This window comes from Poecilia mexicana, unplaced genomic scaffold (assembly GCF_051168715.1).
Source record: "Poecilia mexicana isolate PSO_F unplaced genomic scaffold, ASM5116871v1 scaffold_1, whole genome shotgun sequence".
NCBI lineage: Eukaryota > Metazoa > Chordata > Actinopteri > Cyprinodontiformes > Poeciliidae > Poecilia > Poecilia mexicana.
The window spans coordinates 4,096,456-4,113,056 of NW_028263370.1; the positions used below are offsets into that span (position 1 = coordinate 4,096,456).

The following is a 16,601-nucleotide window of genomic DNA, read 5'->3' on the forward strand; positions in this document are numbered from 1 at the left end:
GAGGAAGGAAAAAGTGTTGTAGAAAAAGAACTTGAGAAACTATAATTGGCCTCATGGTTAGCCACTAATGAACTCAAGATCAACTCAGAAGCACCTTAAACAGAAAAAGAACTGCATATGCTCAGCAGTCTAAAGCGGCCGCATTTTATTCCTAAATCAAGGTTTGAGAGTGTTAAAGGAAAAACAGTGGAGAGGCACAAAATCCAGGTCGTCCGACGTCCGGTGGGAAGCTTCCGAAGCCAGCGGATGACTTGAGCAGCCGTGTCATCCGCTGGTTTTGGTTCACGGTGTTTCATCAGGTAGAGGCAGAGCAGTCGGCTACCAGGAAACACGTCAGGCTTTCCTCTTCTGAGCAGCTTTATGGAGACACTAAATTTATTTTCCTGCAGGACCTGCTCACACAGCCAAAAGCACTAACACCTGCTTTGATGACGGTGCTATCACTGTGCTTGAACAGCCACCAATGGCACAACAACGCTACAATGTTACATTGCATTAAGCAGTAATTCCACTGACAAGAGCTCCTGCCAAACACTTTTTTTTTTTTTTTTTTTTGGAAGGACATTTTGGATGAAAATAATTATTTTATTGGACTAATGTGATGTTGTAATTCCCTGTGTTTTTGACAATAACTTGAAACACATAAATCTGCTTGAAACACGTCCATATATGAGTTTCACTTTTTCTAAAACTGACTTTCTGAAATGAATTCACTTTTCGATCACACTCCACTTTTACTGAGATGCACCTGTACAGATGAACGAGTCCCTCCGTATGAATCGGTGAAGGATTCGCACGCGGATCGTTGCAGGCTTGAGCGTCCTAACAAGGATTCAGTTTCATCTTGGCTCCAGTCTGAACGCTCCGCCTGCTCTCGCCGAGGATATTGACTTTCCCGCAAGTTAAAGTATTTAAATGTAGAGCGAGACAGATGCTGTATGTGGACTGGAGGCGACCGCAAAAAAAAAAAGAAAAAAGAAAAGAAGGAACACGCGTGTGGGTGGAAGACTGGGGACGCAGGGACTTTACAACCCGCACGTATAGATTGACAGCGGAGGCAACTTTGTTTGCCACATTTTAAGGAGATGCGCGCATCATCTTTCCTCACAAATGACCGCACTCTTCAGGGGGAAAAAAGCATCTTTTCCATGACGCGCAGAAATCCGTTCGTGAAACTAACGATAGTCACTCTTCGAGAGCGATAAAGAGGGATTAATTTCTACTTTTAAAAAAACCGTTTCATTGTTTGAACAACTTGAATGAGTCAAAGAGGATTTGATGGAGGAGCTGGGGTGACAGCGACGCTCTTCACAAGACTTCGCTTTTCGGATTACCGTCGCAGCGCCTTCTAAATCTTCCAGACGTTCCCCTCCTGACTGCGGACAGGACCTGCGTCGGGACTCCTGACAGTTCTGGATCTCTTAATTGTCATGGGTTTGGCTTTCGGTGCGCAACAAGGAGGTTGATTCAAACCAAACCGAAGGCACCCATCTACGGGAATGGTATTTCTGAGGGCATCCAACGCCGAATCAGCGAAGTATTCATGAAGCAATATTTGAACTATTACAGGATGAGGCTGAGAACATCGAGGTTAGGTTATCTGTAAGTGTTGGAGCCGCTAGCAGATTCTAACATGCGTTTTTTTGTTTTTTTTTTTTCGTTGGTGCAAAAAACAGTTATTTTATCTTTTATTTTATTTGCTGTTTATGCCACAGGTTTCTCCAGTTCGCGGCGCTTTGCTTTTACGCACAGGTAACTCCCACTTCCAGTTCAATAAATAAATAAATAAAAATCATGCTGCATAAAGTTATTAATTTGGGTAAAACTTATAAAGATACCTGGCCGATGACTTAACGGCAAGTAGCAACTCCCTTCAACAGGCTGCAGTAACAATGAAAACATTTTATTATGAGCGCTATGGCTGTTGGCAACAATTCAAACATCTTGAAAAATGTTAAGCTGCAGCCTAAAAGGTAATTGTTAAAACATATGTGGCTGCAGGACGGTTGAAATGATGAGGGCGGAAAAAAAAGAGAAAAGAGCACAAGGAGGTGGGGGGGAATAAGAAGTCATGAAAAGGTGAAAGATCATCGGTGGTAAAAAAAATAAAAAATAAAATACAGCCTATCAGAGTGAACGCGTCTCCAAAAACAGGCCACCCATAAATCAATGTTAGACCGCAAGCGTGATGCAGCTATCGGCATAAAATAAGTACATAATAATAATTCTGCGATATGACATATGTTTCATATTTTCTCGGTAGGACACTGTGCAGTCGTCTCCTAATTTCAAGCAGCACGTCACCGAACAGAGCCGGCTGTCGGACCGCATGAGCCGCAGACTGACCCGAACCTACCAGCTGTACAGCCGAACCAGTGGGAAGCACGTCCAGGTCCTGGCCAACAAGCGGGTCAATGCTAACGGGGACGACGGCGCGGTGCACGGTAGGCAGAAACGCTATATAATGATGACCAGTCGGACGACATGTGTGTATTGTTACATCAACTTTGTACTGATAAATCCTCGTTTAATAACACGGTGATGTGTGTGTGTGTGCGTGTGTGTGTGTGTGTGTGTGTGTGTGTGTGTGTGTGTGTGTGTGTTGTTGTTGTTTTTTTGGCAGAAAAATTAAGGTGAATATTCTCTCCGGTAATTTTTTTCTTTTTTTTTTTTTTAAATGCAGCTTCGTAAAGAAGAATCATTAGTAAACAGCGGGTTGGTCCCTTAGTGCAAGGCATCTTTTCAAACAATAAAAATGTAAACAATAAAACAATAAAAACTTAGAGTTAAGAGTTGCATTAAATTAATGAATGAAAGTCCTCTCTTTATGGACAAACTGTGTTAATCCTTAAATGAAGATTTGTCCTTGAAGTCAGCTGAGTTTTTCTTTCTTTCTTTTTTTTTTGGTATGTAGAGCAGGTCTGAGACATAAGCAAACTGAGCTCCTGCTTTTTGCCCCCAGGCCAACAGGGGGCCTCCAAGAGCTTTTGAATTTTCACATTACTCATCATTATGAATGTCAAACAATTATGACTGTAGCCATATTGATCATTAATTTGCTTTGCATAAAATCGTCCCAATAATTTTAGATTTGTGGATTAAAAGAAGAGTCTTTTCATTTTCTAGAATGATACATTTTATTTTAGAAATTATTTAAAGCAATAAACATTCTTTGTGTTTGTTTGTTTGTTTGTTTTTTCTCACTTGGCAGCTTAAACAGTAGAAGAAACAACTCATTAGTTTCACCCATATTTAAGACAATTTTCTTTACTACTTTAGAACAACATTTTATGATACTGTTATACAACAGGGCACACCTAAGATGCTTAACAAATAATTACAGAACAAATTGTTAATTATGATGAATACAGCTCATAAACCATTAAGAAGTGGCTAGAGCACATCAGCGAAGAGCCAGAGAGGAGACAAATGATGCCCAGGGGGGGAGTATTTAACTGGACGCTACTGTACAAAACTTTTTTTTTATTTTTTTATTTTTTTTATTGCAAAGCCTAAAACTTGTCGTCTTAACTTCTATTACCGCTGGATTTTTATAGATGCTTTAAGGCTACCTTTCCTAGTCCAGTGTGTCAATATTACAGTCATAAACAGTTATTTAATTATCACTTTGCTTCACCATTTCACACATTTTTAAAATGTTTTTTTTTCCCCAGTCTGCTACTTTGATGTGTTTATAAACGACCTACTCAGACTTGTTTAATAGAGAGACTGTAGATCATGAAAAGGTGAAAAGTAACAGGAAAGTACAGTTAAAGGACGTCTCAGCATTTGATGTCTAAATATAAGACATTAGTGACATTTTCTCCCACCAAAAAAAAAAAGTAACTAATGTACCATTAATGCTCATTAATAGTTTATTAATAATTTGCTTTTCATTTGACAACACTCCATGTGGGAGCCTTATTGTAAAAAAAAAAAACTTGACTGCCAGCTCAACTAGTTCAGAGAAAATAATAATATTTGAAAAAGGTACAAAAGATCATGCAAGGCTAAGCATGATTTTAACAGCGGGTTGGTCCCTTATTAAATTCCACACAGGGTCTGACAGAAACCCTGGCCTGGCTCTGCTTCCACCCATCTCCCCTCCTCCATCCTCCCACCTGCTCTCTCCTACCCACTTCGACTTTATGGGTAATTTTCATTGCCTTGCAAGTCGATGCTTGACTCAGTTTATAAGCACTGGTTAAAGTTCGCATCTTTCTCTTCACTTGTCTCCTTCGTGTACTTTTTAAGCCTTCCTCAGGCTCACAGAGACAGAGGTCAGCCCCGCTCGTTTCGGCTGCACCCTCAGGGTGGGAGTCGCTCCCATAAACCCAGACCGCTGCACCGCTGCTTGTGGTTGTGTCCCTCTGACCACAGCATTTCTCACTGTCCTCTATCCCCGTCTGAGCTGGCCCACAGAGCACAGAGCCTGACGGGCCCTCGGCATCAGCCAAGGCCATGTGAAATCGCTGTCATTTGATGCTATTTTGGAAGCCCTTGATGCTGCTCGTTAAAGGCGGGCTGCTGGATCACGGCAGATAAAGAGGGGATTCATGTCGTTTTAACAACTTGGGCTGAGCAGCATCATTTTAACAGTCTGCTTCATTTGTATCACGCTCATCTTGTCATCTTGTTTTTGTCTGTGCAGCTAAGCTGGAAGTGGAGACGGATTCCTTTGGGAGTCGCATTCGGATCAAAGGGGTGAAGACGGGATACTACATATGCATGAACAAGAGAGGGAAGCTGATTGGCAAGGTGGCTCGGTCTTAATGAAGCGACACGTTGAATGTTTTTTTCTTTTACTGTGGCTCTTTACACGTCGATGGCACGCACGTAAAACCACCCAGCGAAAGCGTGTGGAAGCAAAAGATGACGTTTCAGATCTCCCTAAAAAAAAAAAAAAAAAAAAAAGCTCAACCTCTCCGCTTTTTTTCTTTCCTCCCCCAGCGAAAAGGACGAGGCAAGGACTGCATCTTCACCGAGATCGTCCTGGAGAACAACTATACAGCCCTGCAGAACGCCAAGTACGAGGGCTGGTACATGGCCTTCACGCGCAAGGGCCGCCCGAGGAAGGCCTCGAAGACCAAGCAGCACCAGAGGGAGGCCCACTTCATGAAGCGTCTTCCGAGGGGCCACTTGCTGAGCGACAGGAGGCCGTTCGACGTCCTCCCTCTGCCCGTCCCCGTGCAGCCTCTCAGCAGGCGGACTAAACATTCCCATCACCAGCGCTCTGGGGGACGCTGAGGACCGAAACCACTGAAGAGGAACAACACAGAAGAACCACTTCAAGAGAAAGCATAGTGTGAACTCAAGTGCCCACACACTTTTTTTTTTTTTTTAAATTTGCCTCATTTCTGGACTTCTTACACACTTCTTGGTTACTGGGTTTTATGTAAACTATCTAATCTGCTAGTTATTTACAGACTGTAGCGAGATTTCCCCCCCTATCTTTGGCTATTAAATCAGGGCATTTTACGATCTGGAGAGCTCAAAAAAAAAAAAACAACAACAAAAAAAAAAGAAATCTCATAAAGGGTTAGACGTTAGCCAGCCCAGCATTGAAAAGAATGTTAAAAAGTGAAGCTAGACGTGGCAGCTATCTGTGGTTACAGCATCTCTCAGTCGACGTGCTCTCTCGGAGAATTTTGTAACCCGTTTTGTTTTTCTACGTATACGGATATATTTTTACTGTAAAAATGTAAATTACATCAAATGATGGATATATTTATTGTAGAGTGTATATTAAAACCACTAAAGAGTTTCGTAAGCTGCTTGTGTGCTCTCTTGTGGTTGTTTTCCAAACTAGAAGCTAGCATACCAACCAGCCCCCTCCACGCCCTCAAAAAAGAAAAAAAAGTTGTTTTTTTTTGTTTTTTTTTCCTTCGTCTTCTTCAAGCTGAAAACCTAGATAACTGAGGGGCAATATCTGTGACAGGCTACTGAATTCAATGTGCTCAGCAAGTGAGACTTGGGCCTGAATGGTCTGAGCTATGCATTAAAAGCGATGAGGTCAGCCCACCATTTTGGCTCAAACAAAGGTTACCACCATGTAGTTGCATTTCTCACGATCGCACACCGTAACCCTCTGATCAAATGGGCCCTTTGTGGGACCTCATATAAAAGGGCATGTTATACAATAGTGGGTTCGAATAATAACACGAGGAGGGGTCAGTTATCAAAAAGAAGCCAGTCACACAGGGGGAGGGGTGGCGGAGAGGAAGCTGAGGGGAGGCAGGGGACGGGGGTGGTGGGGGGGGGGAGCACCAGGGCTTGTGTGGCAAACTGTGGCATCAACTGAAAGAGGGGGAATGGCTGGGAAGAGGCATTCGGGAATGAAAGGGAGGCAAGAAAGAAACCCTCTTCCCAGAAGCAGTTGAGCATGACCGTCAAAGGCCAAATGACAGGGGAGAGGAAGACCCTAAACAGAGGAGTTGGGCTTCTCTCACCAAGCATGAGCTGGATGTCAAATTCGTTAAGTTTGTGCCTCTCATTGCAGGACCATGGACTTTTTGCCCCACTTTCTGTCTACTTACAACCACAAACTATAACCTATTTAGGTGGTATTCTGTGTGGCAGACTATTTATTTCAACTCAATATTAAAAAAAAAAAAAAAAAAAAACTGGACCATCCCGATGAAATGTGATCAAATGCTGTTTTGTCACTTCGGGGTTTGACAAAGAAGAAGAAGAAGAAAAAAGTTCCTTCCCCAACAGAATTCCCAAAACAACAGGACTGGCTGGTTTAAATGTTTTCTTGTGTCCTGTCCTTTCCATCTGGAAGAAGACAAAGCACAATGGTGAGAGAGGACCTGTGGTTTTGTCTCTGTTTTTTGCACTTGCTTTCTGGGTTTGGACAAGCAGCGAAAAATGCAAGGAATCACAAGGTTGAAACAATCTATATTTAAGTGCCATTGTCCCGTTTTAACAGCACTACCGCCTTTTTTTTTTTTATATCCACTGTTTAAGCATCTTCAGTCAAACTGATTGTATCTCTTTAATATGCAATGGGAAAAATACCAATTTGTCATTTTCTTTCCCTATTGTACTTTTTTCTTTTAAAAGAAAGAGATAAAAACTTTAATTTTATTTTTATTTTATCCAAAGGGCAGTGCAAGGCAACTGGAAATATAATTTGACCTCTTTGAATTTGCGACAGGAAACGGTGAAACAAGCCCGCGCGATGGCTTTCAGGGTGGCCAACGGCGTGCAAACAACATGAGGGAATTCATTTAACACAAATGAGACGTCGTCGTAACCGTGACCTCTGAACGAACAAGCATAAAGCATTGTGTGTCCGGAGTGTTTTACAAGGACGTCAGTGAAAGCAGAGTGGTAGGTTATGTGACCCTCCTACCACCCCCCGCCGGAAAAAAGAAAACACCTTCAAATGAAGTGCAGTAAAACAATAAATACATCTTTAGGGAACTGAGAAAATGAATGAACTTGCAAAGTTCTTAAGTCAAGGTTTTAGAAATGCATGTGTGTGTGTTGCTGTTTTTTTATTAATACTGTCTACATCAGATTGAATAATTAACCACCAAAACTGAAAGCACTAGCCCAGAGACAAGGCACTGAGGATCCAAACACAAAGCTTAAAAACAAGCTCGCGGGTGAGGAGGGACATGACAATCGGAGGCGCTGCCTGAAATGAAGCCCTCTATCATTTTCTTTTCATCATACTCAGAATTCACTGGGTTGTACAGTCGACATCCCCTTCACCGGTCCCCTTCAGTTTCTTCACTTCCTTCAGCAGCTCCTGCTCCAGGGCTAAAATCTCTTTAGGTTTCTGGTACTGGACAAGGAAGAAGAAAGGAAACGGTCAACCTAGAATTACTTTGATATATATATATATATATATATATATATATATATATATATATATATATATACTTTTTTTATTAGATAAGAATGCGAATTTTAATTGTAAAAGGAACAGACGGAGACACAATTGAAAAACATTTGTTTTAGTACTGATACATTTTTTTTCTGGAGAGAGAATAAAACAGATCTAGCACTCAGCATTTAATCGTCTTTTTTTTTATTGTTAAAATGGTCAAGATTAGAGAAAAAAAAAACATAAAATAATCATTAGATTAGAGTGTGTGTGACTTACACTGACTATTAAAGTGTTGTTGGCATGTGTGTAACTGAGTGCGGAGCCGTCAAGTGGGAGCTGGCTTCGATCCAGATCAGGAACACTGAACTTCTTATAATACCTGGGAAGACAAGAAGAAGATGACATAACGCAGCCGTTGAACTAATGAATGTATTGCAAACAGTGCCATCTATACTTAAGGCATAAGAACTGAATCCCAGTAAGCACACTTTACAAGAACAAGAAGGTGCTCAGGAAAATATCCCTGGCTTTGAGCAAATGTACTTTTTATTTGTGGTCTTTATGATGATGCATCTCTCAGACGGCTCCATGGAAACACTGAAGACATCCTTGGCATAGGGAAGGTTACGGATTCGCCACTGAAAGCTGGTTTTTGTGTCTTTGCGCAGAAACACCGGCTAAAGAGACAAAATAGAATAATAATAAAAAAAGCATTCATTTTAAAGAACTAATGCTTTAAATGTATTGGATACATAAATAATAATTTTTTAAAAAACCCCACATTGGAGCAGTTTTCTTTAATGACATCGGAGTTGAGAGCTGCAGGTACGTTTACTGGCTCCCCGACTTCTACCTGCCACACACCCTGAACTCCCAGCGTGCTTTTCTGCCGCCACTTTCTAGCTGTAACACGCAGTGTTTTAGTAAAACACAATGAAATATTTCAGACACCATGCGTTATTAATCTGCAGATGTGTCGAGCAGAAAATCAGCTGCTTACAGATGAGTTCATCTGTTTTCAAGTCGTACTCTTCAGCCATTTCTTTTCCATCTGTGAAGAGGTAATGGATCTTCCTTTTCCCTGAAGGTCAAATATAGAAACAAAAGAACAATTCCAATGAACACAAAACTAAAAACAGTACAGATCAAAATTGTTAGATTCCCTTTTTTAATAAAATAGCAATTCTGGATGAATAGATTGTTATTTATGATCAAAGAATTAAAAATCAGGGTTTAGTCTAAAAATACCAACAAAATACAACCTGCAATTGTACAGAGAAGCCCAAAATTATTCACATTACTGGCAGATTTAGGTTAAATGTAATATCTCAATTTTACCAACATGATTCTTAAGATTGAAAGTAATGTAAATTACAAGTTTTGGAGTGACTAAGCCAAACTTGAATCTGATAGAGAATCTGTGGGGAAAAAAAGAAAAAAAAAGATTAGGATGATGGGATGGAGGCTTACCGATCTTAAAGGGCTGGAAATGTTCATTAAAATGAAATTGCTGTCAAATTTCCAGTGAAAATGCACCAAAAGCTATTGTTCACAAGTGTGAACAAGCGATCACACTTGTTCGTGTGAACAAGTGTGATTGTTGTATATATACAACAAGCAATCACACTCTTCAATAGCTTAAAAAAATATGTATATATATATATTTTTTTTCATTTTGCTTTTCATAAACCATTTTTCTTAGTTGTATTATCCACTGATATATACCTGTCTGATTTCCTACCAAAAACAAACTTCTTGGTTGACTGAAAATAGTCCTAAACCTAAATCAGTCAGGGGAATGATTAATGTTGGGTTTACCTGTCCAGTGAAGGTATGTAGAGCGTCTTTAACACGACTCTATACTGCACTCTTGTGGCCAGATTGTGATTTGGATTTTTTTAAAAAGTTTATATATATATATATATATATATATATATATATATATATATATATATATATATATATATATATATATATATATAAAATTTTATTTATTCATTTACTTTTATTAACTGAAAAATATTGAACCAAATACTAACCAATGACTGCTTGATAGACAACTGTAAAGTCAGTAGTATTTGTGTAGACCATAACACAACATTTCTGTGTTAAAACTGCATTTCTGTTGGTCTAATGTAATATGAAAATTGTGTAGAATATTTGTGTGCATCTTTTCATTTTCCATTTCAACAATATGCCTAAGTACACTTTTGTCTGACTAATAACGGATTTCATACGTGATAAGCAAAAGTGGCATTGAGATAGATTAATTTTGAGGTACCTCTGGTTAATTTACACTGATAGCAAACGTATGCTAGCTTGTGTGTATTATTTACTATTCGCATGCAAAACCTCATACTTATTAAGTATGTGCGGCTTCCGCTCAGTTGTAAAACGAGTTCGTTGCCTAGTAACATGAACTACACAGGTAGCTACCAGCTTACGCTACAGATATTAACTCATAGCGTCTACGAGACAAAAGAAATTCCGGTGATAATATGCTATGTTATGCTTACCGTCCTGTATCAAGGCCGTTTTCTGCGAAGATTTCAGGACATCGATCCAGTTTTGCACGGCCATGTTTCCATGAGGGCCACTTCCGTATTCAACTTGTAACCCCAGCAACCTGATGACGTACACAAAAACGTTAACTCGTCTCACACAGCATGGCTAAAAATAATTAATTCAATAAACAAATAAACAAATAAAGGTACACAATGTAATTTTTTTACAACATAAATTCTGAAAATTAAGCAAAGACACACTTTGGACTTAACGTAACGGTTGCACCACACCCGGAAGTGTAACATTTAAATTGCATGTTTTACTTCCTCTGTCATCGTTACCGTGTTTATGGTTGGAGTAAAACTGGGGTAAGAGCTGAGATTTTAAGTTTGAGATTTCACTTTTAAGCTAAGCAGTTTTCTTTACGCTATCAAACCTGGGCTCAAAATCGAAACGATTTATTAAAAACGCACATGTTCATACGTTAAACGTCAACTTAAATTACAGCTAGCTTGCTACTAGCACAACACAGGTAGTGGTATTTGTTCTAAGCAGCAAAAACTAGTGTGTAAGCTGGTTTTAGACTAGCGAATATGTAATTTTGTTAACCGTTTGGAAATGTTAGTGATGTGAAGTCCAGATTAAATATCACAGTGAAAACTTTAAATGGTGCTGTAGGAGATATTTATAGTTCTGCTGCAAGAGTTGATGTAATCGTACAAGCTATGTTTAGTCAAGTGCTATTCCATGTTACAGATTCCTATATATTGAAGATCTATTCCATCTTTAAGAGAACGGTTAAATATTAGACTAAAGAGAGATTTTGTGTCATTTAGCATTCCAGCTAACCTATGGACTTACTTTGTTAAATAATATATACACGTTGCTCAAAAGTAATAATCATAATCAGTTTTATTTATAATGCAAAGTCACACAGATTTAATTTTATAGAGCTGAGATAATGTGCAGGGATTTGAAGTATTCTTTCTTGTTGTCATTAGTGACAGTAAATCCAGGCTTTTTTTTAAGATTACAGATGATTCAAATGAAGCACTTCTTCTGGTAATCTATATGATAAATAGTGTATGCTGCAGAGCTCCATACTGCATTGTTTTAAACTACTTTATGCAACAGGGCGGTGGCTCCTCCCTCCAACAACCAGGATGGAGCCTCGACACGGGATCGTGAAAGAGTTCCCCAAAGTTAAACGGGCTAAAGTGTTGCAGGGGAAGGACGTGCCTCCTCTCAAGAAGAAAACAGAGGAACATGATGTCACAGGTTTCTACTTTTACCTTTGTGAGCTTTAGTCTGACACAGGCAGTTTGAAAAATATCATTGGTACAGTATTGGGTAAAGATGTTTATGGTACTTTTCTACAAATTCTTTCCCAAGTTGCAACCACAAACTTCCATGCTTAATAATATAGGAAAAAGTTTAAGGGATATGAATATTTATCCCTTAAATATTCATATCCCTTGAATGACTTTTTTCATTCATTTATAATCCGTAAATGATCAAGATTCATAAATAAATCTTGATAACAAATCCTCACTAGCCTTCATAATCTGATAAGCATGCTGTTATTGCTTATTTTTTGCTTTCCTGCTTCAGGAGACTTCTTTAATGGCGTCACAGTATACCTTCTGCCTGCTGGAATCGGAAACGCCAGATGCCAGATCTTCCACAGGCAAATCCAGCAGAACGGAGGGCAAATCCAGAGTTCGTTGTCCCCCTCCGTCACTCATGTTGTTGTTGATGACACCATGGACAGCGACAGGGCTCTGCGCCTGATGAAGGTGGATCGTCTGCCATCCGATGTTCATCTGGTGAAATGCACCTGGTTAAGCTTGTGTATTAGTGAGAAGAAAGTCCTGGATGAGGAAAACTACAGCCTTCTGTTACCCAAAAGGTTCGGCGTCTGATTATTCTTTATTCTAGAACATAGTTTCAATAATGTCTTGAAACTATTGCCACTTTTATTTCTGTCATATTTTATCAGTTTTCACTTGTTCACTTACACATTAGGTCTGGGCATTTATCATGTATTTTATCATTGGTCATGAAAAATGTCTTGTTTGTTCCATGAGAGCATCAATAATTATCAATAAATTAGACGTTTGATTAAATGCACTCCATATGTTCAGTTTAAATTGCAATTCTTTAAGTAAGTGGTGTCCTGAATTAGCCTAATTTAAGTGGAAATGTTTATTTAAGAACAATATTTTTGTTTGTGCTGCTACGAAAACTGTGCCATGCACAGCCATAAAGTTTCCTAAAAAAAGAAGTAATTTTTGTTTGTTTTTTTGGTCATTTTTAAGATTGTCACCATAATACCACAAAGTACTGTGATAGAGTTTTACACATTCTTTTGACAATTCATTTAAGAGAAAAGCAACCCAATTATCAGTCTAACAACATTTTTCATGTGATTTCACACAGGGACTCGGAATCAAAGCATGAAAGTACAGAAGACAAACAATCAGAAAATACTGAACATCCTGCTGAAACAACCCCAGAGCCAGAAAGTCTGCATCTTACCAAGCAGGAGGTGACTCTAGACATAGTAAGTTTCCATGTACCAGCGACATTCTGTCGACAACTATGCTCAGACTCTGAACTGCAGATTTCAATTCACTTTGCATCATCATTCGCATTTTATGTTGCTTCTGCTTCCAGACAATCCCAAAGGCCGAAGAAGAAGCTAGCAGAGAAGAAGACGGCGTCTCTCAGAGCGACCTGGAAGCCCTCCTCACCGGACGGCACCCTAAAGAGGAGACTCCCGGCTCTTGCACAAACTCCGTTCCAGATGCAGCCACTGCTGCTGAAGCTCAGAAGCCCATTTCAGGAAAGTGGGTCTGTGCTCAGTCTTCTCAGTGCAAAACTAACAACTTCAACAAACACATCACAGACAAGCTGGAAGTGTTGGCCAAGGCCTACACACACCAAGGAGACAAGTGGAGAGCACTGGGCTACTCTAAGGCTGTCAACGCACTGAAGAGCTTCCACAAGCCTGTCACATCATATCAGGTAGCCTATAGAAAGCTTTGTTTGCTGGTTTTGTATAATTGACTTTAACTGTGCCACTCTGTACACACAAACATATGATTTAAACTGGTGAATTTTATCTCTAACTGTATGTTTGGGGTCATGGCACTATGTTCCTGGAAAATACATGTTTTTAAATTACACAAAGGTGTAATCCACAATTTACATATCTGGTAACTTCTGAAGGCAAATTGTTACGCTGGGATTTTATTTAGATTTGCCCAATTCAAATGAGCTGAATAGTCATGCACACCCCAAGCCTGTTTTTGTTGATCAGTCATAATGTCAATAAATAACACTGATGTTTATGGTTGCAATGTAAAAAAAAGTTTATTAGGGGGATTCATTATTTTCTTTTTTTTTTTTTCTCCTCCCGGCCCCCACCTTTGGGGTTAGGAAGCTTGTCAGATCCCAGGAATAGGAAAACGCATGGCGGATAAAATAGAAGAAATTATGGAGAGTGGCCACCTGAGGAAGCTCGATCACATTGGAGAGGCCGTGCCTGTCTTGGAGCTTTTCACCAACATCTGGGGAGCAGGAGCGAAAACGGCACAACTTTGGTACCAACAGGTGAAAACAAAAACATTATCAGCACTACAGAGATCCTGGGCTGCAGCACCTCAGTCCATATTTAATATCTGTTACGTCATTCATTATTTTTGTGTGATTAAAGCTTTAATAATGCATCGACTTCAATTTATTAGTCAAGTTGTTTATAAAGTTTTCTATCTAGGGAAACCCAGCCGATTGCATTGAGTCATTAGCTACGTGTTTTGACCAAGTCCCAGTTTCTTGCCTGCGTATTGTGGCATATCCAAAATGGATCTTTGTTATTTTTTTTTTTACTTCTTTTACCTTTTGTTTAAAGGTAAATTATTTCATAGGAAAAAAAAGCACAATTTCTGAATCTCCTTTTTGTCTTGCAGGGCTTTCGCACCCTGGACGACATCCGAACAAAAGCCCACCTGACCAGCACTCAGAAAATAGGACTGAAGCACTACGATGACCTTTTAGACCGAATGCCTAGAGAAGAGGCGGCAGCCATAGAGAAAGTGGTAATGTATATTTATTTGTAATACTGCAAGCATTTAGTATTCTCTGGCTGAAATACCTTCGTTCATTTTATCATGTCAATGTGTTTAGCAAGAAATTGGGGGGAGGGGGGAAAATCACCCTCAAATTATAGCCGTGAAATAGAGAAATAGAACTGTGCTGTTTAGCGGAGCACAGTGAAAATACAAACATTATACACCAAATACTTTAGCTCAACAAATAAATAAGTGATTATGTGTGAGGGGAAATAAACAGAGATGTGAAAACAAACCAAAAGCAAAGTTGTGATACAGCCTCCAGTCATATTGGAAAGAGAAGCTAGCGAACACACGGGCCAACTGCGTGTTGGGCTTGCTACAATCAGTAAAGATATAAAGGACAATGATTTGGCTCTAAGATGAACTCTATGACGCATAAGTTTTTATCCTTTGCAGGTGAGGGATGCTGCACATGCCGTCGATGCCGGCCTCGTGGCAATGGCGTGCGGCTCTTACCGTCGCGGGAAAGCGACGTGCGGAGATGTGGACGTTCTTATCTCTCACCCTGACGGCAAGTCCCACAAGGGAGTTTTCAGTAAAGTCTTGCAGATTCTCCATGACAGTGGTAAGCCCTGTACTATCAGATAGACACTTTTTTTTTTATTGTTCTCTTTTATAATAATGAAAATAACATCAATCTGTGTTTCTAAGGGTTTCTAACAGATGACCTGGTGAGCCACGAAGACAACGGAGAGCAGAAGAAATACATGGGCGTTTGCCGTTTGCCAGGGCCCGGTCGGCGCCACCGCAGGCTGGACGTCATTGTCGTGCCTTACGAGGAGTTTGCCTGCTCGCTTATGTATTTCACCGGCTCGGCCCACTTCAACCGCTCAATGAGAGCGCTGGCAAAGACGAAAAATATGAGCTTATCGGAGCACTCGCTAAACAAAGACGTGGTGCGTCAAGGCAGCGTGAAGATGCACGGTGGCAACCCGCTTCCCACGGCGACGGAGAAAGATGTTTTTAGACTTCTAGGGATACCGTACAGACCACCTCAAGAAAGGGACTGGTGATGATCTCCAAAACAAAATGTTTTGCTTTTAGAAAAAGAGAGCTTGGTATGTTTTTATGAATGGTAAATCAGGAATTATGCAAACACACTAGTCATTGATATTAAAAGATAAAAAAAAAAAAAAATCATGGAAGTGTTTCACTAGCTAATTTATTTTGCAAAATAAAAAGCCTGGATTCAGAATAAAGAGGATTATGATGAGGTTTGTTGATCTGTAGAGCTTCACTGCAAATGGGGCTCTTGTCTCAAGGAATCTTTGGAAAATGGGGAGTGGAATGTATTTATTTTAACACTGGCTGCCAATGTTTTCACCAACATATATAGAAAAAAACTGGGGATGAGAAGGAAAATAAAGGCTGAAAATACACATATTAATATTTGTTTCCAGATACTTGTTCAACTTCCAAACTTCCCCTGACAAGAAATTACGGTAAATACACGTCTTTAGTTCTGCACTCAACATAAAATGTCGTGGTACGCTGCAGCAGCTCCCTTCCCTCCAGAGATGAAACATGTTTCAGGGACCTCAGCAAAGACAGGCTATTCCTTACATCTGAAGCTGAACGTGAGATCAAATTCTCTATGGGCAAATAAAAATGGGTGAAATAGTCCTTTAGCCCACAAAGGTATGTGTTAATTTTTTTTTCCTTGATGTTTAGATTTTGTTTTATTTACACTCTAACAAAAGTAGTATCTTATTACTTTTAAAATAGATAAGAAATTATCTGAAAAAACAAGCTTCTCTGCCTCCACCTAGTGGTCCTTCTGCCATTTGTGGAAATACACCGTCAGGTTAGAAACAACCACTATTTTGGCCAGGAGGAGGGTCTCGGTGCTGTCAATCATGCTTGTGTGCGGTGCCCACGCCCTCGCCCTTGCTTTCTGGTAATGACTGCTCAAGCTAGTTAGCATAGCTCATGATAGTGGTCGATAAACAGTTTTCCTGGACTGGTAAGTGATTTTTCTGCCATTAGCACTTTTAGCAGCACGTACACAAACTTCACTGACAGCGCTAAGACCCTCCTCCTGACTCTGACTGGTTGTTTTTGACTGAGAAAGGTGCATTTCTGCAGATGGCAATAGGAGCTCGATTTTATCTAAAATCGAA

General features: G+C 39.9%; 3 protein-coding genes across 5 annotated transcripts; 2 read left to right on the forward strand and 1 right to left on the reverse strand.

The window, feature by feature from the left end:
• Window positions 1–202: 202 nt before the first annotated feature.
• Window positions 203–5,315, forward strand: fgf8b (fibroblast growth factor 8b). Its single transcript, XM_015013197.2, has 5 exons — window positions 203–1,602; window positions 1,716–1,752; window positions 2,264–2,444; window positions 4,652–4,758; window positions 4,951–5,315. The coding sequence occupies exons 1-5, from the start codon at window positions 1,544–1,546 to the stop codon at window positions 5,245–5,247; spliced, it is 681 nt and encodes a 226-aa protein (XP_014868683.1). The 5' UTR covers window positions 203–1,543; the 3' UTR covers window positions 5,248–5,315.
• A 1,764-nt stretch (window positions 5,316–7,079) lies between these two features.
• On the reverse strand, window positions 7,080–10,460 carry dpcd (deleted in primary ciliary dyskinesia homolog (mouse)). Of its 2 annotated transcripts, XM_088011284.1 has the most exons (7): window positions 10,357–10,401; window positions 9,216–9,258; window positions 8,841–8,921; window positions 8,622–8,743; window positions 8,384–8,517; window positions 8,117–8,219; window positions 7,080–7,795 (listed from the first exon to the last, which is right to left on the reverse strand). In XM_088011284.1, exons 3-7 carry the CDS (start codon window positions 8,878–8,880, stop codon window positions 7,691–7,693), a joined length of 504 nt encoding a protein of 167 aa, XP_087867410.1. In that variant the 5' UTR covers window positions 8,881–8,921; window positions 9,216–9,258; window positions 10,357–10,401; the 3' UTR covers window positions 7,080–7,690. The 2 variants fall into 2 exon arrangements, with proteins under 2 accessions (XP_087867410.1, XP_014868684.1); XM_015013198.2 differs by lacking the exon at window positions 9,216–9,258 and having other exon boundaries at window positions 10,357–10,460.
• Window positions 10,461–10,609: 149 nt separating this feature from the next.
• poll (polymerase (DNA directed), lambda) lies at window positions 10,610–15,868 on the forward strand. Of its 2 annotated transcripts, none has more exons than XM_015013196.2 (9): window positions 10,610–10,713; window positions 11,480–11,623; window positions 11,957–12,254; window positions 12,785–12,908; window positions 13,022–13,372; window positions 13,787–13,960; window positions 14,317–14,445; window positions 14,878–15,046; window positions 15,133–15,868. In XM_015013196.2, the coding sequence occupies exons 2-9, from the start codon at window positions 11,509–11,511 to the stop codon at window positions 15,492–15,494; spliced, it is 1,722 nt and encodes a 573-aa protein (XP_014868682.1). In that variant the 5' UTR covers window positions 10,610–10,713; window positions 11,480–11,508; the 3' UTR covers window positions 15,495–15,868. The 2 variants fall into 2 exon arrangements, with proteins under 2 accessions (XP_014868682.1, XP_087866244.1); XM_088010118.1 differs by having other exon boundaries at window positions 12,785–12,893.
• The last annotated feature ends 733 nt before the right edge of the window (window positions 15,869–16,601 follow it).